A 22,388-nucleotide genomic window follows, 5' to 3' on the forward strand; every position below is an offset into this window, starting at 1 on the left:
AGGATTCTACCAAAGCTGCAAGGAAATAAACCCCAAATCTTTTATGCTTACAGTAAAGGAAAATGAATAACTCCTTTTTTCAAGTAGGGAGAAGTTAATGGAGTTGGAAGATGGTGTCCTGCAGCCTCTCAACTGAAGAAGCAGGATGTCTGCCTCAGACATGTAACTTTTTATAATGTCTGTGAGCTGTTTTTCTCTCTTCTGACAGTTGAGTGTGTTTAACCTACAATACAGCTCAGAACTTTAATTTTTCAAAAAAATAGTGTGACTAAACTTAATATTGCTTTTACTTTTCTGATTGTAGCAAATGATGACTAGAGTGTTAGATTAGCTACTGTGTAAACAGAGTAATTTGCAGAGTTCTCTCTCTGGTATTATTGCTTTTTTTCCTTCCTGAATTAGTAATTTATGAGGACACATTTGCAATTATTAATAATTTCTGTTAATTGCTGCTTTCAAAACATTTGATCTGCTTTAATAGTATTGTGTTTTAATGTTCCTTTTAGTTGATTTGCTTTTAATACAGCATGCCTTATGTTTGTGCAGTTACTTTGTCAAATTTTTGATTTCAAAGAGTGGAAGAAGCTGGTTTGACATATGCCTATTTGTTTGACATAAGTCCATAAGGATTGTTGTATTAGAGCTTTGCATGTTCTTTAGATTTATAAAGTTTTGAATAAGTTTTGAGTTTTCTTCTCAGTTTGCAGAAGTACAGTGTTGTTCCCCTAAAATCACAATAGATGAGAGAGAGCATCTACACAGAGATCACAAGTGTTCTTTTAGGCTGAAACTAATAGTATTAGTTGTTTTAATTTTTCGTAAGCCTTGTTGCCAGTATCTTTAAAAATTTATTTCAGTATTTGAAGTTAGACAATTAAATACTGAAAGAGGTGATGTTGTAGAAAATTAGTTATACCTGTTTGTTTATGAATTGGATATGTCTGTACAGTTAAATTTCCAGGACTTTGTGATGGCTTAGTCTGGCCTGCAGCTTAGCACCACAAAGCCATTTACTTGGACTCTCCCACCCTCCTTCCCACCCCGCTAGGGGGATAGGGGAAGGAATCCTAAGAGTAAAATGGGAAAACTTGTGGGTTGATATAGAAACAGTTTATTAATAAAGCAAAAGCTACTCCTACAAGCAAAGCAAAATTAGTTGATTTACCACACCTCATGGGCAGGCAGGTGTTCAGTCATCCCCAGGGAAGTAGTGCTCTATCATGCTTAATGGTTGCTTGGGAAGATGAAGGCCATCACTCTGAATGACCCTCCCATCACCATTTCTTCCCTCAGCTTCATGTGCTGAGCATAATGGTGCATGGTCTGCAATATCCCTTTGGTCAGCTGGAGTCAGCTGTCCTGCCCATGTCCCCTCCCAGCCTATTTGCTGGTGGGGTGGTGTGAGAGGCAGAAAAGGCTATGTATGACAGCCGAAATATCTGTGTGTTTGTGCTGTTTCTAGCACAAATCCAAACATAGCCCCATACCAGCCAGTATGAAGAAAGTCAAACTCTATCCCAGCCAAAACTAGCATGCATTTTCCCCTTTTAATCCTTACATGTTTGTGCTGTCCTACTAGGGAAAACGTGGCCAAAATATATTTTCCCCTTTCTGATTTTAACTTTCTAAAACAGGAGTTTCAATCACTTTTGATGAAATCAAACTGCAGTTAGAGTACTGTAGGTCATAGATAGAAGTGGTACTACTCTAGCTAAGGCACACTACTTGTATCTTAAGATAAGGAGGCAAAAAGGCTGTAGACTGAGATAGTATCACAGAATAACTGCAGTTAGTGGTGAGTGGAGAAGTTGTCCTGGGGAAAAGCAGTGAGGTAAATCTAAAGAAAATCAATTTTAAATTCCCAGTTCTACTGTTTTTCCTGGTTTTCATTTTTACAATTTTATTAGAGTTACATAATTATTTTTGTCCCATGAACTTTAAGATGCTTGTCTAAGCTGTCAGTTGTGAGAGAAAAGCTATTGACCAGGGTGGTTGGGTCATGACTCAGCCTTACAGTTTGTATGTATGGGAAGTGTGGAGTTTGTAGGGAAACACAAGTTTAGTCAGCTAATTCTGTATCATGTGTACCTTAATCTGTCCTATAGAAACAGATTTTGATGCGGTTGGAATGAAAGCATAAAGAAGTATAGTTTGTATCAAATGTGCAGAGTGTTTCAGCTCTTGTCCTTTAAGAACACAAGACCAGTTCTCAGAGGTTTGTTTTTTCCTCTGTCAGAGGAGACAAGGTTGTTAAAGTAACTAGGTCCTCACCCATTAAATAGAAAGCCTCTTTAATTTTAAGTGCACTGTATGTAAGTGTTAGTCCTGAAAGGCAACTTAGGTAAACAATTCCAGCCCTTCCTAGTCAGTCTGTCAGTCTGCTCAGGCTAAAAGAGGAACACAGTGCACTTAAGTTTTTCAGAGGTAATTGATCTTTTTGATTTGCCTATTAGAAGAGAATGTTGAGTTAGGGAAACAGGATTGTGACAACTGAAACAAGAGTCTTCTTCAAATCTGGGGAAAGAAATGTCTCTGGGTCAAGGAAGTTGTGTTAAGAAGCTTTCTTCCTGAATTTGGGTGAGGACTAACAGCTGTGAACATAAAGTGCTTCTTAATGCTATGACTACATACCTTCAGTTATGTACATATATTTACTGCTTGTTTACACTTTAGTTCTGTAACACTGATGTTGAATTAATCCAGCAATGGCTTGTTATTTTAATCTAGTTTTATTATATACACATAGATATGACCTCTATTCTCTTAAACCCTCAAATTTCTCGGTGGCTTAGAGGCAATAAAAGGGGAATAGCAGCAACAATCTACCAGTTGCTCCCAGCCTTTATGTCATGGATAATAAATTGTAATAAACTTGGGGAATTCTGTGAGGTTTAGTTTGGTGCCAAACTCAGTTGCTTGAAGTCATAAACATTGATAGTCTTCAAAGAACATGTATTGTCCAGAAGGTTAGACTTAGTTCCTTGAGTGCTGTCTGGAACAGAGAAGTGGAAAAAACTTGTTAGTAGAACCTGACATACTGAGAATATCTCTCTGGGTTGGTTGTAAAGAAAAAACCTTTGCCCTTCTGACTTCTAGTAGAATTGTTAACAGTTCAGTTAAATGTAGTATTTTAACATTTTCTCTAGTAGAAATAAGTATTGAGTGTGACAAGTATAAGTAGTGTTCCTGAAATCATGGTACTGTCATATGGTGAATATTTTTTAGACCAAAAAATAAAACTGTATTTGAAAATAATTCCTTTTGTTTTTCTAGCAAATGGTCAGCAGAAGTCACGGGTCGAACTCATGCTATACCTCACATTAAGACATACATGAGACTCTCTCCTGACTTCCAGAAGATTGCCTGGTTCTTGGTAACAAGGTAAACATCTAACCAGTACAGCTGTCACTGAAGAACTTGATACATGGGGTTTTTTTGTCAGCTGCAAGCCCAGGTGATTTACTTCTGTAACCTACATAATACTTCAATTAGTGATACAAATTTTTGTTCATATTAAATATTTCTCTATTGTCTTGCCCCATTTGAAGCTGCAGATTGACATGATTATGTCAGAAACTGTTGATAATCACACTAAAATCTTGTCTGAGTTGTGACTGCCAGTTTTGGGGTTCAACACCAACTAAAGTGATAGATATTTTTAAATTTGGGTTAAGTTTCTTTAAGACATGGTGTGGTTTAGTATGAATGTGCTGGTTTCTACAAAATAGGTAGAGTTTGGGTTAGCTGGTTATTTTTGGGCTGCCTACTGTTATAAAACATACAAATACATAGAATTTGGAATCTGACCTTTTGTCAGATTGAGTTGCTTAGCAGTCTGCCTTGAAGTATAAGCTTTATATTTCTATTGTTTAGTTGTTAAAAAAGCCAAAAGAGGAAACAAGATTTCTTGACTTGAAGGGAAAATGTCTTGTTGTAAATGAAAAATACAGATGTTTCAGTTTTGCCAAAACTGACTTTTATGCAGCCTTATAGTCTACAGATTATGATCTGTCCTTACTCTTAAATGCTCAGTTACTTTAGTATTTTTTTCTCTTTATATTTGGTCTCTTTAAATTTCATCGCTCACTGATACTGTTGCTTGCAATAGTGTTGGTGATTAATGTGCTTTTTAAAAGGTTTTAAGTCATTTAAATGTGATGCTCACTTCATCTAATAGAGAAATTCACAGTTGCTTTATTTTCTTTTCATGTTTCTTCTGTTCCACCATTTGCTGTTACCAAACAGCATCCAGTTGAAACATAAGGTGTAAATTTTGTATTGTGCTGTAGAAGTAGGTTCTGACAACAAAATTGCATATTATTTTTGACTCCCAAATTGATCTACTTTGTAGTAGATACTGATGAAAGATTAACTGTACCATGGTGCTGAATAGCAAATGGAAACAAAACCTCTTTGATAAATATTTGTTTTCATAAATTGATCCAAGAACAAAATGCCAAGAGCAAAAGATACTGTTTAACACTCTGTACTAAAATGTAAAATGCAAACCCACTCTGTACTGAACGTATTGTAACTAGTCATAACTAAGCTAGCCTTTAATCTTCTTAAGTCATCAAATTGAAGCTATTTACCAGTACCAAATTCCTTTCTGAAATGTGCAGAGAAGATTCAAAAGGCTGAATTTGTCTGGTAGATCTGTATGACAGAAATAGGCTTGTATAATTATCCACATGTGTTGTATGAATGCCTTTCTACATATTGTCTCTGTTGCTCCCACTGTGCTGTAAAAATAGCAATAAGGAATAACAATCAAGTCACTTTTTGTGAGAAGATGATTCTGATTGAATTTAAGTTCTGCTAGAAGGACATTGCTATGCTATATTATTTAAACATTTTCTGCATTGAAGATTGTGCCTCACTAATATGCTTTGTTTCTCTTCACAGTGCCAATCTCTCTAAAGCAGCCTGGGGAGCTCTGGAGAAAAATGGCAGCCAACTGATGATCCGTTCTTACGAACTTGGAGTTCTTTTCTTGCCTTCAGCATTTGTAAGTCCATAGTTCAAGCACAAATCCTGGCATATGAGGAAAATCTGCTAATATTTATGAATACAAGCATAACTGAATTATCTCATCAGTAGATACTCTACTTCCAGATAAAACACTTAATAGGAAATTGAATTTGTGATGTATTCATAGAGTCTTGTTTTCCTACACAGCAGGTATGGATTTGGTATTGCTGTGACATTTTTCTTCTTACTGACAGGCAAAAATGTTTTGAAATTGTAACATATACCTAAGTGTTACTGGAAAGGATGAGCAAATCTTTTCTCTTGTGCTTTTTAAAACTAGGCTGTTGAGTGCATATTCACATTGAAGTAAAGTGTGTTTGTGTGTGTTGTAACTTGAGAAATGATTCCTAATGTTGCACCAGTCACTCGTTCTTGCTTGTTCTCTGAAGTGCATTTGCAGTCATGTGATTGTCTCTTGATATCAAGTTCTTTATTGATCTGCACTTGCTGGTTTTTAGCCCTCTATGAAATCCTGTGGCAGAAAGTACTTAAAAGTACTTAAAAGAAAAAAAAGCTTCCCTTCTTTGTTTAGGTTGGACTTTGTCTCTTACCTGATGGGGGGAGATGCAAGTTTTTTGTTATGTGGCTGATTCTTCCTCCTTTCTGATGAGCTGACAGTACCAAAATGTTCTCAACAGCAGTTAGTCTATGATCACAAACTATTTAAACTACTTCCTGTGTGAAATTTCCTCTTTCCAGGGAAGAATCTGCAAATTTCTCTGAAAAAGTATTTGTATGCTAAAAGTCCTTAGAAATATTTTGCTGATAAAGAGTATTTATTTCCTAGATAATGTTCACAGATGATCACATAATGTTCTGTCATTTCTGCTCATTAGTAATGTAGTCCCAAATGAATATTTACTAATATGATATTGTAAAAATGTTTGCCTCCCATAAGTGGATAATTGTAGTCTCCTGAGATTGCATATTAAGATTGATGGTTTCTGCCTGCAGCTGAAGAATTCCTGTATGTCACTCTTGACATTTATAATGAGTTTGCATAGTAGTGAGGTCTCTGATATAATGAACCTTAGAGATGTTTTTCTTCAGCATGGTTTATGTGGAAGAAAATGTGTTTATCAGAGAGTGAAACAAGAAAAATCCTACAGCTTCTTAGAGTAGGAAGCATTGTTTTTTTATATCAATGAGCTCAAAAAAAAGGAAACCATTTGTGTAAACAACTATTAACTGAATAGTGAAGCACTGGGCAAAGAAAGTTGTGCAAAAATTTGACAGCAAAAGATCTGAAAGGGACAAATTAATGTTCTTGGAAGTTGGGTATTCCAACTTCCAGTTGGCTATCTCTGGGTGTTGCCAGGCAAAGAATTTATGGTACTGGTCTATTTGTACCTAGTAAATGATGGGTTTTGTATGAACATAACTGACCACCAGATTACACAGTCATGTAACATAATAACTTTCTCAGTGTGTCTCTGTGAGAGAGGAGCTCCTGCCCTCTGATCTTTGTGGCCCTTCTGTGGGCTTGTTGTAACACATCCATGCTGGGGGACCCCAGAGGTGGATGCAACACTGCAGGTGAGGTCGCATTAGAGCAGAGAAGAGGAGCAGAATCCCATCCCTGCCTGCTGGCCACTGCTTTGGATGCAGCCCCAGGACACATTTGACTTTCTGGGCTGCAGGTGCACATTGCCAGGTCATGTCTGGCCTGTATCCCAAGTCCTCCTCCTCTCAGTGACTTCTCTCAGTCTATGTTCCTGGATGGGGTTGCCCTGACCCAGGTACAGCACCTTGCTCTTGGTTTTGTTGAAGCTAATGAGGTTCTTGTGGGCCCTTTTCTTGAGCTTGTCCAGCTTCCTGTGGATGGCATTCCATTGTACAGCTTCCTGTGGATGGCATTCCATTGTCAACTGCATCATTCAGCTTGGTGTCAAGACAGGTTTGCTGAGGGAGCACTCAGTCCTGCTGTCTCTGTTATTGGTGAAAGTGCTGAAGAGCACCAGTCCCAAGACAGTACAGAGGGACATCACTAGTCACCAGCCTCCACCTGGATACAGAACCATTGACTACAATTTTCTGGCTGTCTTCATTCCCTTAGTTGTACTGGCATCAGTGCTGAATGGATTCCTTATCCCTTAAACCAGCTCAGACTGACCAGAACAAAACAGGACAGGTTTCCAAAGTCATTCCATGAACCAACTCGAAATGATTAGGTGAGGGCTAATGCAAGGAAGAAGTAGGAAGGACAAATTCAAGGGACAGGAAGGTGAGTGAGGAAATCATATTGAGGTACCTTTCTTTCAGCCTGGCTCTGGAACCAGAGCTTATGGAGAATGATGGCACATGAAGTTTTGTATAGAAAATAGGAATAAATGGCAAGGATCTGGGTAAGAAAACATGATGTGCTGTATGAAGTAGAGCCAAGCTTCCAGATCTTTCCCTTTTGTCACTCTGGGTACTTCAAAATTGCCATTGTTGGGGGACTGGAAGGCTTTATTTTATCATATCAAAGGAACATCTCAAAACTCAGTGGTCAAAAGCAGGCCAAAGCAGTGGTCAAAAGCATGGGAAAGTATAATGGCCAGGTATTTAAGTAGTAGTTTGTCTCTGCGTATTTCATGATTTAGAGGCCTATTCTGTTAGTGTCTCTTGTCTGCTCTTAAATGTCTGTAGGCTTTTGGCGGTCACAGTAACGTAATAATGTCACATGAAGCACTTCTGAAAGTTAATCATTTGACCTTTTTTTCTTCTTGCACTGAAAGATGCAAGAACCATGTGATTCCTAATCATCCTTTTCATATCTCTCTTTCCAGACACCTTTGTCTTTGTCTAGACTGAGGAGTTCTTATCCTGCTCAGCTGTTCCTAGGGGGGAGATTTTTTTGATCACTTTGAATTCTTTTCTCAATTTTTTTTCCTTCTGTATCATTTGAGTTGGGAGAGTCATAAGTAGAGGGACAAAAGTTGTATTTAAAACGCAAGTATGATTCTAGAGAAACAGATACAGATATAAAACAATTAAACAATGATGTTCTCGGGTCTCCTTGCTGGGTCTGTTTGTCTTGCTGTATTTTTACAAAGTGGTGTGTAACAAGTTAGCTAACTATGGTGTGAGTTCAATGCTTTCTCTCTACAGCTCTCACCTCTTGTCTTTGTGAATTATAGAAAGCTCCTATGCTTTGAGATGGCTGTACTAAAACCTGTCACTGTGCACAAGATAGTCTTATGTTTGAGTTTCAGACCTCTCGGAGCACAACTTAATTGAAGCTTATTTAAAACTTGCAAGAATATGTAACAGTACATATTTTGGGAGAGAATATTTAGTTGTTTTTCTCCCAGTTTCCTACATATTGACAATTAATTGTGAAGACTAGCAACCAGAAGAGAACGAGTCACCTGACTATCACATGGGTGTGATATCCCATGGTGTATGTGGGTGCAAAGCAGGGAGAGATACTGCAGTTGTTTTTCTTGTTTCACTGAGAAGTGCCTGCAGAGACTCTTGGTAACAAGGAGATAATCAGACAGATACTGATACTGGGCTTATGTGCATGCAGTCATCGGATACTCAAGTTGCACTGCTTAGCTTGCGAATTTCTTATGCATATGCCCTGCAGTTAACTGCATAAAAATGCTTCTTTGATAAATTAGTGTGCTTGTCACAGTGGCTCAGTGTTGTTTTAGAATGCTATGTGGCAGAGTAGTTTTAAGTGAAGATAACAGAGAACTGGGAATAGACTAAAATTTTTAGAAACAGAAATGCTTGTTTACAACTAAAGTTATGCAAAGTATAAACTACATTAAGTGCTTTGAAACATAACTGAGCTTTCCTAGGCTTTGAGGGACTCGCCATGATCTATCAGAATGCTGATTTAATGCTGCCAGTTTCTGATAGTTCTGTTTCTTTAGGTGGTTTCATGCAGTATTATCACAAAGTTCATGACATGTACTCTTGTAGAAGTTAAGACTTAGCATCACAGAATCATTTAGGCTGGGAAAAGACCTTTAAAATCATATAATCCAACCATTAAAATATCCCTGGCATTGATGGAAGTTGAATCAATGTTGTAGAAGAGATTGGAGCCTTAATCCAGCACCTGGGACTATTTGGCCACACTTAATGTCACTTATCTTAAGACCTCCTCTAGTGTTGCAGTTTTGTGCCTTCTATTTTCTGCTGGATACAAATTTGGAAGTGGATCGTTCCTCACTTGCTATCAGCTGACTGCCAGTTTTTGTCTTTTTTAACAAATGCTTCCAGAATTATGCTTTGAGGCTGGGTCTTGGCCTCGTGTGCTAATACAGACTCTCAGAAATATGTTGAATGGTTGTTCCCAATATAGCAGCAGCTGTTATCATTTACAGTTTCAGTGTTCAGGGAAAAATCAGCTGATGCTGGCATTAGATCACAAGCTTCTATTGAGTAAATAATAATGTTTAAAAGAAAGATTGTCCTGTGTTTGAACTACATTTCCCTTTCCATCTCCATTTCTATTTCTCACCTCCTACATCTACACTCTCTTTTTCAACTTGCTCTTTCAGCTGCTGGGGATTCCTTTCCACAGGCTATGATAAAGTGCATCTTTAACAGGTAAAACATACAGTGAGAAGGCAATGACCAAAAAGCATGCAGTTCTGGGAAGCATGTTCCAGTAATTATTTTGTTTGAAAAACCTTGGAAGTGACTAATGGAAAGCCTTTTAAGTAAATAGTTCTTCCTCACAGCTTCTGTGTCTGATAAGATGCTAAGATAAATTGAGCTTGACCTGTAAAACAATATAAAAATTTGTGAAATACTTAAATCTTTCTAGATGTTTGTTGAATATAGTACTGGCTCAGTCAGCTTTTAGAAATAAAAGCTTAGAGAAATATAATAGATGCTATTAAACTGAAAACCTACCCATAATTGCTTACCTAGTGCTATCAAATCCTGCAATTATATCTAGATAATCAAACCCAGACAACTAACAATTTTAGATTCTGAAGTGCTGTATTTGATGTTGAATACTCACTGGAGTGAAGTACTGTTTTGTAGTTGACTCTGGGTCTGGGTCTATGAACTGAATCTGGATTAGAGATCAGCCAGGCATTGTGCATGTGATGCATGTGAACTGCTTAAATTTTTGCTGCATTCAAATAACTGAGCCTGGCACCTTCAGTCATAGCTCAACTTAGAGCAGAACCAAAATCAAGTCAATTAAACTCTTTGACTGTAATACCAACTTCCAAGGCAGTGTAGTACCACTTTCTTCGTTGGTTTCTCCAGTTTTAGATTAAGTCTTTCATCCCATGTAAAACGGAGTGGGAGTGGGAAAGTTAATACAGTGTAAGTAAACCAAGATTTTGTATGTAGACTTCAAGAAGTTAAGCCTTGCTTTAAGTGTTCACAGAACCGCCACAAGGTTTTAAAATTCCAGTGTTAAAGACACCCAGACACATGCTTTCCAAACCAAGAAACTTTGGGTTTGTGACTGTGAGCTTCTTTAAAAAAGAAAAATCTTCTGGTACAGTTGGATAAAGCTCTCTTTGGAATAATTGCACTCAGTGCGGGGGAAGGATTTTGCTTTGTGTTCTGCTGGCCAGATGAGTGTGGCCAGCATAGAGTTTGTGTGCATCCTTTATTCTTTGCTGCCAAAACTAGCAAGTTTTTAAATAGTTTTGCCAAAGAGGACTATTTTTCTGTTTACTGGCATTGGAAACATTAATTCCATAATCATCCAGTGGGATAATCGGTTGTCTCCTGTTAAAAGTTACTTTGGTAGGATCAAAATGATGTAATGGTATCAGTCTGAATTCCCACTTCAATAGGGCTAGCAATTCTTATCTTTATCTTCTGTGATTTTTTTTTTTTAATAGCCTGCAGTCTGCTTTGTGTTTGGGGCAAAAAACACTCAAAAAACTGGGAGTATTTTAAAAGCTGTTAAACTTCCTTTTCTCATTCTTCCCAATGACTGCTTTTTCAATATATTATGCTAACAAGTAGAAGCCATGTCAGCACCTAAAGTTTTATAAGTACAAAAAATATTCTTTCCCTATTGAGATATGTATTTATGAACATTTCAAAATGTATTGCTGGAAACGGCAGTCAAAGAGCAAATTAAAGCTGCTGAGGGAACAATTCTGAAAGACTAGAATATGGCTGAGGAGTATTTACAAGTCAGACAGAATTATTTTATGCAAGATCCTGCTGGCTTGTTTTTTTGGAAACAGCAATGAGAGCTGTTAACATTCAGGAAATGTTCAAAACAGACGAAGTGTGTGACTTACTTCAATTTCTGTGTGAAGATAGACACATGAATTATTTTTAAAAGCATGTAAATCTCCTCAGAGAGCCTTGTTAAAGAATGTATTCCACAAACTAGACACTTACTCCAGGGTGCTTTGAGGAAAAGCAAATGTCTTTTTCTTAGGCGAGTGTTTCCTGAATGGAGGCTCTCTAGAGGTTAAATTCTGATGGACAAAGAAAACAGTTTTGGGATGAACTGGTAGAGTCAAGCAGCACTGGGGGACAGCATCAGAGTCTTTCAGAAGAAAGAGAAATATAATTGCTGAGTACTGAGGAATAAGAAGACAGAGAAAACCGAAGTTGTAGAACAAGAGAAGGAAGCAAAATGCCTGAAAAGAAAAATGCTGAAGAAATTAACAGGGCATGGAGTGTAGAAGAAATTAAGTAGAAACAAAAATATTGCTAGGTTGAAGAAAACAATGGATAATGGAGGAAAAAAACAGATGAAAAATGTCCTTACTTTGTAGGTAGAGGCTGAAGTAGGTTGTGTTTTACACTGTGCTTTGTGATAGTAAGGGTTTCACAAATGTCAGATAGTGCCAGGCAGCAGCTTTTTAATTTTGGTGCTGTCCATCAGGCGTTTGAAGTTTGTTGTAGCATATAAACCATCTCACAGGATGTCTGGGCAATCAAATGTCACACATGTCACATACATGCTGACAATTTAAATGCCATCTTGTGAGTAATATCTAGGAATATACACCACCCAGACCCTCAACCAAGCGCAACCTGAGTGCTGTGAGTTATGAAGAAAATCTCTTGGCACCACCATCACTAACACAGTTCCTGTTGTTTGTGAGCTGTAGAATCCCTGGCATATTTCATGTTCTTTCCACTACAAACAGAAGTATGGGTTTTGCATTTTTACATGACATTTCTACCAATCCCTGAGTAATTCAAATTGATTGGAAGTAAGGCTATGCAACTTGATGGTTGCATTTTGTGTAAGTAATTATGAATTTTTTCCAGTCATTTTCAAACCCTTAGATGTTTATGAGCTTTTAAAAATAATCTTGCATATTTACCTTGATCAGTTTTGAACATATTCTTGTTACCTCAAGCCTAAGCTCCATAAAATGCTGTAGCCTGGTTTTAATGCAGATTTATCAAAATATCTGACTGAAATGGTATAAGAAAGGGAAGTTTAAACTGGATTTTCTTTCACACAGTCCTTTAGCATGGACCTTGTTTGTTTGTTTCCTCTGTTCTTTCATTTAAAGGGCAGTGGCTTTTGCCTAGTCTTTGAAATAATATATAACGTTTCTTACATCATAACCTACAGTTTGCTCTTACTTTGGGTCATGAGCCAAAAGATGCATCTATATTCTAAAGGAGATTCTTGAACTGGCTTGCTCGAACTGCTGTCTGACATTGTCTTTGGCAGCTCTCCTTTTTGTAGGTTACTATTCTTCTTGAATATTAAAGAAAAAGGCACAAGGCTACATTGTTTCCCATACTTTGGTCATGTGGATGTTGCTGTCTCCAACTTAAAATGATAGCATTTGATGGTGTGAAACTCCAGTGAAGAAAGACTTGCAGTATTGTGTATAGATGGGACTCTCCATTCAGAGACAGTGTGTGTTTGAATACCACGGGATGTTTTGGTAATTAGGATGCTTGCTATCACAAAACAGTAATGCTGTGAAACTCAGACTGGTGGACCACAGAGTTTGAATTAAGTGTAAGTCAGTAACTGGACATGAGCTGGTCATGTGCACACTCACAGCCCAGAGAGCCGCTTGTGTCCTGGGCTGCATCCAAAGCAGCGGGCAGCAGGGGAGGGAGGGAGGGGATTCTGCCTCTCTGTTCTGATGAGACCCCCACCAGCAGTGCTGCACACACTTCTGGGGTCCCAGCACAGCAAGGACCTGTTGGACTGAGTCCAGAGAGCAGAACAGAAATGGTCAGAGCTGGAGCACCTCTCCTATGGGGAAAGACAGAGCTTGGGGTTCTTCAGCCTGGAGAAGAGAAAGCTCCAAGAAAACTTTATTACAGCCTTTTAGTACCTAAAAGGGGCTTATTAGAGAGGTGGGGACAGACTTTTTAATAGGAACTTCAGAGACAGGGCAGGGGGAAGTGATTCTGAACTAGAAGAGGGTATATTTAGACTAGATCTAAGGAAGAAATTCTTCACTGTAAGGGTAGTGGAACATTGGCACAGGTTGCCTTGAGAGGTGGTAGATACCCCATCTCTGGGAACATTCAGGATCAGGTCGGACGGGGCTCTGAGCAACCTGCTACTAGTGTCCCTGCCCAGTGTACAGGGATTGAACTAGATGACACTTGAAGATCTCTTCCAACCCAAACTATTCCATGATTTTAGAAAGAAAAGTAGTGGTTGGTAATATCTTATAAATAAATAAACTTGATAGCCCTTAAATTTCTAGTCTGTTCTAATCAAACTGTACTTGATTGACAGTAAGCTACTTCAAATTTCAGAACTAAGAGATTTTGCTTTTGTGTAACTTGCTACAGTTGGGATCCAATTTCTGTGGAGAAGTAGTTAAGCAATACCACCTGCCCAAGTTACTTGCATCACTTTAAATCTGTCTACCTTTGTACTGTACTGCATTTTTTCTTTTTGTAGTCCTTAACCTTGTTTGACAGTAATGCTGTCATTATAATGTAAGTGTAGTCTTTGAAGCTTTTGTGCAAGCAGTTTCAAATCTTCATTAAATTTTTTTGTGTCTGTGGATGATGTTACCCAGCATGTCTGAAAAGCACAGATTTGAAGACTTGCTTCTATAACACCAAGTGATTTCTAGTTTAATCCATGAAACATACTGAGCATCCAATTAATGTGGTCAGAATGAAACTAAGCAGCAAAGAGAAATTTTTAGAAGCTTTTCACTTTAGTTAAATATTAAACACTGAAGGAGTTCACCTAGTGAACATGGAAATAAATTGGTGTACATGTATATTCTGCCTGAGAAGGTAGAATATATCCAATATGGACCCACATGGCCAAGCCAATGGATGTAATAAAAAGAGAAGAGCAGAAATAGTAGAAGTAAAAAAAGCTGCGTTTTTAAGACATGAAGGTGCTTCATGAAGTATGTAATCTCAGTAAAGGAGGCAGAAAATTTTGTTCATTAAAGTAGCTCACTGAGAAAGCATCTATTATAGATTGTTAGTCTTTTTCCCCAGAAACTAATGAATCTTTTCTTCTGTATGTTTCCCTTCTTTCATAGGGATTGGACAAAGGTTACTTTCATGTAGGAAGGGGAAAGCTTCCAGACAGGAAAGATTCAGCAACATATTTTCCTGTACCTTATGACCTCCCACCAGAACAGTATGGAAGCAAAGGTAAGATGTGACTTCAGAAGAAAAGTAGGCTTGTATTCTACATGAAGCAAGCTAATTGAGTAACTCTGAGTCAGATGAATACTGCTGTGTTCCAAAGATTTATTTTAATTTTTCTGTGGTGTGATTGTATGCCATTTGGTATCAGTTCCATGTTCTGCTTGTGACTTCAAAGAAAGCAACTAATAAGGCTCTTTCTTCTAATATTTTTCTTTATTGTTTTAGGATCAATAACTTTATTGTTTTTGGATCAATAACTTCTATGCTAGTTTTTATTCCTCTTTTGTGATTCTTATATGCATTAAGAAAATAGATATTCTTTATAAAACAAAATTTTCTTTGCAGAACTAATAGGGGAAAGTGTTGAAAAGGGAACGTTTGGAAGAGTGCAGGCATGAGCTAAAAACAGTCATCTGGAAATGGAATGTGAAAGAAATACAGCAGTGCAAATGTGAAAGTATTGCTGTAAATCAGAAGAGAAGAGAGTTGCTTTTGCTTCGTTCTATATTTCATAGGTTATATTTCATAATATTTTAAGTGTACAAATTCTCAACTGTATCAGTTTCTGAGATCATCTCTAGAACATGCAAATCAGGAAAGTGATAAGAGTGCAGCTCTTGGCTGAAAAATGGCTGAAAAATATAAAAATATATTGAGGATAATGTTAAGGTGCAATCTGCAATACTTGGGAAGAGTAAGTTTTTGGGTTTTTTTCCTTAAAAGAAATGTGAAAATATTGTAACTAACTTTCTTTTTAAGAAGCCTTGATCTAAGAAATACAGCATCTAAGACAGAGCTTGAAATAGGAGTAAAACACATAGTTTATTAAAACACAAATGTTTCAGTAAATTTTTGAACTAATGAATGAACTCTTAGTTCAAAATGCTCTGAAACTTCTTTAACTTTCTGGAAGAGAACCCTATAAAATAGGGGGTAAATGCATTCTAATAAACAAATTGTTTCTCATTTAATTTTTTCTTAAGTGTATATATTGAGATCAAAGAGAGAAACTATTAGCTGATTAATAGTATATAGGAGATAAATGTGTATGCAAGAATATAAGACAGGTTCCAACTCAGCTGAGATTAATCTAGAGTGAAGCTACATATTAGTCTCTCTACATGCCAATTACATTAATTACCTTCGTTGTTTTGCCCTTTATTGAAGATTTCTTTCCTGAACAATACTTACAACTTATAAAAATGTATTAATATGTATTTCATTATGGTCCTATGGGAAAATCTATTTTATCCTTGGTAAATGGGGGCTAAAGCTGTCCAATCTCATGCTGGAAAAACGGTGATGAGGCTGAAAAAATATTAGGGAAATTACATGAAAATTAGCTTTAATACAAGTTCAGGCATTGTTCAGAAATTGACAGTCCACTTAATTCATTAGTTCTCTAGCTGAAGTTTTCAGCCACTGACAGCTGTGATTTTGTTAAAGATGCAAAAAAGGATCTTTAATCTATGTCACAAGACCAGCACTCTCCCTTGTGAAGGGCCCTGTTCAGTGTTCCACTGCCACAGTTACATGAAAAGCAAATTACCATTTCTTGTAACTTCAGATATTCAGTGATTAATATTTTGTCTGATATTCAATGAGTGGGAATTGGTAGTATGGTAAAATTACATTTGTAAATACTTATAGTGATTTCAGGAAACTATAGTAACACTGCATCTCATTTATTACATATAACATGTGCTGGATAAAAGGAAGAAAGAGTTCATGACATATTTGCCTCCAGTTCTGGTAGGCTTACGTATTTGTGTTTAACCTGTTACTCAAAGAGTTGAAAGAATTTTCATTTACCCTGCCTTGTGCTAGTGGCACAGTGCTTAAAAGAAGAGATTGGTGTTGTGTCCAGCAAAGCTTTAGGAATTCTTTGTTACTCTGAGCTCCCTCACATGAGGTCCTGTAAGTTTTGGGAAAACTTGTATTCTCAGGAGGTCATATAAGTTCTGGGAAAATGTCAGTGTATGTGGTCTCCACCTTTCTCTCACCTTTGCTTCTTCTTCAAAGTTCTAAAAGTAGTTAAGTAGTTAAAATATTTTTCAAGAAATTAAGATAGAAGACTTCTGGGAAAGTATCTAATTTTCAATAACTACTTTTTTTTCCCTAATTAATGTTGCATAGCTGCTTGAAACTTATATACTTTCTGGGGTTTGCAAGAGCTAGATTAGCAACATCCTGTATAAAATTTTAGAGAACTTCAAGTACTTGCAGTTTGCCTAATATGGTACAAAATCTAAGAGAATATCCTTTCTTTTTAGTAGATGACAACTAGAAGCTAGTCCAGTTTCTAGTGATTCTAATAAATTGAACAGAAAATATTTCACTTATTTAACATTCAGAACAATGGTAAATATGAATTAAAGTATGTTTAGAAGTTTAGTTTTCAATTTTTCAAGCAACAACTGTATATTGTCATTGTAAATCATAGCTCAGGGTGAGGAAACCCAGGGTTGGAACCAATCTTATTCGTGGTTGCAGTTTGCTTCCTCAGCAGAACCACAAGCGTTATTATTGACTGATAAACCTGCAGTTTGAGATTGAAGCTCTCATAATGCAGCTTGACATCAGACACTGTCTCAGAAGACTTCCTAGAGCCCAAGTGTAACATTTGAGTACACTTGTTCTCCCACCTATTTATGACTGTAAAGAAATTAACACTTTGCATGAGAAGAAACTTAAGTTAGAGAGTCAGTATGTAGTTTGGCCACTTCTGTGTAATGCTGTGATCAGGTTGCATACTTGCAGACTGGAAGGAGCCACTTGACTATCTGATTTGCCACATGTTGCCAGTCTTTAAACTTCTTTGAGTTCAAAGCTTATGCTTGGCTAAAGGAGATGTGCTGCAGATTATTAGGCAAGAGCACTGTCATGAGATGGCAAATTCACCAGATCGTCAGTATTTTTCTTCAACAGTTGGTCAATTCAAGAATTTTAAAATGCAGTTTGGTTTGAGTATTCTTCTTCAGGGTAAATGTATGATGCCCAGTCTAGTTTTGGAACTTACATGTGATTTGAGACACCTTGTGAAGAGTGCAACATTTGTAGTTGAAGTCTGAGGAAATCAACAGTATGACATCCTGACAGATCAGAGTTAAGGTTGCACAGGGAACTTTTACCTAGGTATTTTTCCTGTAGACTGTTTCTTCACAAATGCTTTAAATTGCCAGCACAAAAGATACGAGATATATGATTGTGCATGATATACATAGCTGGCATGATTCCTTGTTGCAGGAAATAACATGCATATTTTACATCTGGCATTTTTAAAATAAAGAATAAGATCATTCCTATTTTGACATGACAAAGGACCCCGTTAATCTTTAGCAGGTAACATTTGTTGTGTGCAACATGTACATTATTAACTCTTTTCATATTGCTGTTTTGAGCAATTGCAGTTGATCACCTCCAATAGTCAGCTGAACAGCAGAAGGCCATTTGTGGTCAGCAGATGTATCTTTAGGGAAAAACATTTAAAGATTTAAAAGAAAAAATCTGGTAGCTGACTCAATATCTAGATACATCAGTCTCCTGAAGGCCTCTGTAGTTAACCAACAGATTCAGGCTGTCATAATAAAAAAGACTATTGCAAAGCTCAATGTATCGATGACACTAAGATAAATTAAAACTATAGACCAACATTATGATTTGAGAGTTCCTTGGAAGGCAAGCTGAAAATTATCCAGTCTGGTATTTGGGAATCATGTACACAACAGCCTGTCTTACTTAGCAAGATATCATTATAAATAAAACTTCTTTGTATCTTTAACAGTGCTCAGATTTTATTTTTTGTAGAATCTTTTAAATGAGTACTGCAATTTTGTTGTATAACATTTTTATTGTGTAACATTATATTCTCATTGAGCTCCCATCATCATATTTCTGTTGCAGTATTGCTATTATCGCTCTTGCCAATACAAGTTGCTTTCTGTAGTCAAGGAATTTCACTTCATTCGTGATTTAGATATTACACTGACTGAGGAAATCATATGTTGTGTGGAGGGAACTTGAAACTTCTAATTCATAAGTATATCAAGGTTTTTTAATAACAATTTGGGGGAGATATCAGAAAAGTACAAAAATTTTTTTTCTCATCACATCAGCACTTTGAGAAACAAAGTAAATCCTTTGTTTAAAATGCAGTACTGGGTTGTGATTTTTTTTCTCTTTTTATTTTTTCCCCAAACAAGTGGTCATTGTCCTGGCATTCAGAAATCATCACTTTGTGAATATTCATATGGATCCCACATCTCTTCCCCATCTGCCTTTTCTCCTCCTTGAGATTTTTAAGTATGATTTTTGCATTGAGAGGAGCAAGATTAGTTGTTTTTCAAATGCCATGCTCATTCAGAGGGAAGGGACAAGAGACACTTAAGTGTAGTGTGCACCTTTTGCAAATGCTTAAGGAAGAACTTTTCCAGATTCATGCAGCAGGGAGTGAGTTTGCCATGTAAAATGACTTGAAGATGTCTGGTTATTTGTGACCTTTCTGTATATGTGAATACTTGTTGCTTTGAAGCTATCTTTTAAAGTAAGTGGAGGTAAGAATCCAGTCTCTGTGTTTAGAAATCAACCAAGAATTCTCTCATCCAGATCTCCACACACAATGCAAGAGACACCCATAGGAAGAGGATCACAAAGGTGCTTTCATTGTGTCTTATACTTTGCTATTTAACTGTGTTCCTAGTTTTGACTGTACTGCCATCTGTCATATTTGTGAGAACATGGAGGCATGATGTGGCCTGCCAGCATGGATTCTTTGAGTGGTACTCAGGTGTTACTCAAAAAGAACTTGTCTTGTTCTGCAGAGCCTCTCTACCTTTAAGTAAAATGTGATAGTCTATTCAGTTGTGAGGGGATGTTCAAAAGTCCAAGTATAACTGAAATAGTGCTCCACTTGAGCTTTCAGAGAATGTTTAAGTAGCAGTGGGGCTGGAATGGCCCCATTTATTTTACTGAGTGCTGACTCTACTGCTGGAGTTCAGCTGCTTGTAAATGAGGAAAGAGCAAAGCTGTGGTACCAGCCTAGTAGATAACACTAACTCCAGTGAGGTGCAGTTGAGACGAAGTTGGGGTATTGGAAATGAAGTGCTGATCTTGAAATGTGTGGAAGGTAGTTATGTAAGGACACTTTAAAAATTATTTAATGGGGCTTTTGTTTCTGCCCCCCAAGAAGATAAAGGAATTAACTTTGAGAAGCTTGGCTGTCATTTTTGTGTGCAACAGTAAGCAGCTGCCATAATACAGTATTTTTACACAGTCATTGTCTTTCTCTTGCTGTTAGAGATCCTATTAAAAGTGATGAATAATTTAAAATTGAACCTGACATTTTATAAATAACTGAATTATAATTTGTATCATCAATGGTTCTACACATGACTTACTAAAATACTGTCAGCTGTTTTATAAAATCAGCAGCATCCCATTAACAGAACAAAGTTCCAAGTATAATAATTGCTACCTTGAGCAAATTTTATTTAGATCGCTACAATTAGAAAGAACTAAATTAGGTATTGAGACCTCTCAGCATGCTTTAAGGAGGTGACTGGAGTTATTTCTGTACGTCTTAAGTTTTCCTCTGCCTGCCTGTTTTGCTGAATTAAGCAGAGTTAACTGCCAGATGGTAGGAAAGTAGGGAAGATGGATACGTCTAAGCTGCATAATGTACTCTTGAGTGACAGATTCCAGTACTTGAGTGGGACTGGATTTATTCTGATGTCATAGATAGAGTGTTCAAGTCTGAATGTATGTTTGAAATCCTCAATGCTTTTGCCAACATTTGCTTTATTCTGTACCCATTTTTTTTAACTGATAATGTTTACTGTCTGGTAAGGTATTCATTCACCTGAAATACAAAAAGTACACATGGCTCTCCAGCAGGAGACTGACAAAATAAGCTTATGGAAATAATGGTGCTACTTTTTTTCTTTTTAAGAGATTACTCAAAGTCTAGATATCCTGCAGTTGAGCCAGAAACCTAGAGAGCTTTCTTGGCAGTGCACTGAGTTAAGTGGTATAATTTCTTCTGGTTTCTGATGCCTTTTATTTTTTATATGTTATGAAATCACTTGTCCACTGTAACAAAAAAACAACTAACTACCTACTGCTCTCTTCCTGCTATGAATAGACACATTTTAAAACATTTGTGTAGCTGGGATATGTTTTACTGCGACATACAAAACTAGAGTACGAGAATTAAGGACACTCTAGTAGTGAGTAATAATGAGTACTTAGTAGCAGTGATCCCTCTGCCCCATGTTTAATTGCCATGGTACTTGTCACAGTATGCTGTTGTGTAATTTATATAACCCTTCATTACTGATTTTGTCACTTTCTTACTCTCCTTTCCTTGCTACAGTAATTCTCACTTCCTGTATTGTCAGAGTTGTCATTGGGTCCTGTAAATTTAAAATTCTATAAAAGTAATCTCAATCAATAGCTATTCCTGTCATCCTTGGTACAATTCAGTTTAATCTATGCATATTACAGATTAATGTAATCGTATTCCTTCAGGGCTCATTTTGTACATGGAAAGAAGAAGCAGGCTAGATGTATATAAATTTCTTAATTGAGAAAACTCACCCTGAAATAAAAGATTTTTCTCTATTTCAGTGGGAGTAGCCTACAAGAAGTAGAATAATACCTTGGATTCACAGAACAGCTGCATTTCTGCCACATGTATGGTAGGAGGAAGAGCACAGAGCAGGTTGCAGAGCTAGTAGCTAACTCCTGGTGTGTTGCCTTTTCTCTTCCCAAGAGTGGAAAGAGCTTCTGTATTCAGAGAAGTGGGAGGGAGGGAACTGTGTGGTGCAAACCTGTTGCTCATCTGAAGGTGTTATGTGTGAAGAAGTGAGGGGTAAATGTGAACTTTTCAGAGATCAGGCAGTGTCATTCTTAGGTACTGAATTCTTACCTTCCCTGTTGAAAATATTAATATGTTAACAGTGCTTATTTATAATTACATTAGATTAAGAGAGATGCAGTACAAAACTTGCTGGCACCAGGCCATACCAAATTTGGCTGCATTACTGTACTTGTATATTGTCTGAAAAACAATCCTTATACAGCTGGTGAGCATGTTGGGTTATAACTATATTTAAAATAATATCTGGAGGGAAAGCAAAGCTTTTTGAAAACTCTTTATCTTACAGTTTAAAAAAAGAAAACAAAAATGTCCACTACTGAAATTGCACATGATGTTAATTGAAAATCAGTGAGAATTTTGACCTTCCTCTTCCCCTAAAGGGAGAAGAGGAAGAGAATCAAATTTTGCATTTGATAAATTAATTTGTCATGAGTATGTTTCTGTTTTGGTTTACAGATCAACCGTGGATTTGGAATATTCCTTACACTGATGCCCCTGATACACATGGAAATATGTGGGTTCCATCATAAGTGTTTCCAGTACTCGGTGATGTTCTCCTTGCTGACACTGAGCCTGCCATGCTACTTGCAAAAACTGCTTGTTTCTGTTCTATAAGCTATAATGTCTGCTATAATGGGTAATTTGTAGTTGAAACATTAAAATGTTAATAAGGGAGAGATTATTGGAGACTCTGCAACCATATTATTACAAGTGAACCTGCTTTTTTTAATACCTTTTTATATGTTTTTTCTTTCCTGTGGTTCCTAATATGGTTTTCAAGATAAGAACTGTTCTCGGAGAGTCTCTCTGCATTTATAGCTGTAATTAATTTTAAAATAACTGTTCTGTGAGTCTGTCAGTTGACCCCAGTAGCTGGAATAACATTTATTATATGCAAAATTCAAATTAAAATAAAGGCAATCTTGTTGATATA

At 36.9% G+C, this 22,388-nt stretch overlaps 1 protein-coding gene across 2 annotated transcripts in view; it reads left to right on the plus strand.

Annotated features, from left to right (window-relative positions):
- TDP1 (tyrosyl-DNA phosphodiesterase 1) overlaps window positions 1-22,388 on the plus strand; it is a 42,212-nt gene extending 19,824 nt beyond the window's left edge. For both annotated transcript variants that reach the window (XM_077783988.2, XM_085580645.1), the window contains exons 13-16: window positions 3,274-3,381; window positions 4,906-5,008; window positions 14,466-14,580; window positions 21,911-22,388. In XM_077783988.2, coding sequence (XP_077640114.1) covers window positions 3,274-3,381; window positions 4,906-5,008; window positions 14,466-14,580; window positions 21,911-21,984 — 400 coding nt within the window. In that variant the 3' untranslated portion in view covers window positions 21,985-22,388. The remainder of the gene's footprint in view (window positions 1-3,273; window positions 3,382-4,905; window positions 5,009-14,465; window positions 14,581-21,910) is intronic.

The sequence above is a fragment of the Lonchura striata genome, chromosome 5 (genome assembly GCF_050655825.1).
Source record: "Lonchura striata isolate lonStrDom1 chromosome 5, ASM5065582v1, whole genome shotgun sequence".
NCBI classification, from domain to species: Eukaryota; Metazoa; Chordata; class Aves; order Passeriformes; family Estrildidae; genus Lonchura; species Lonchura striata.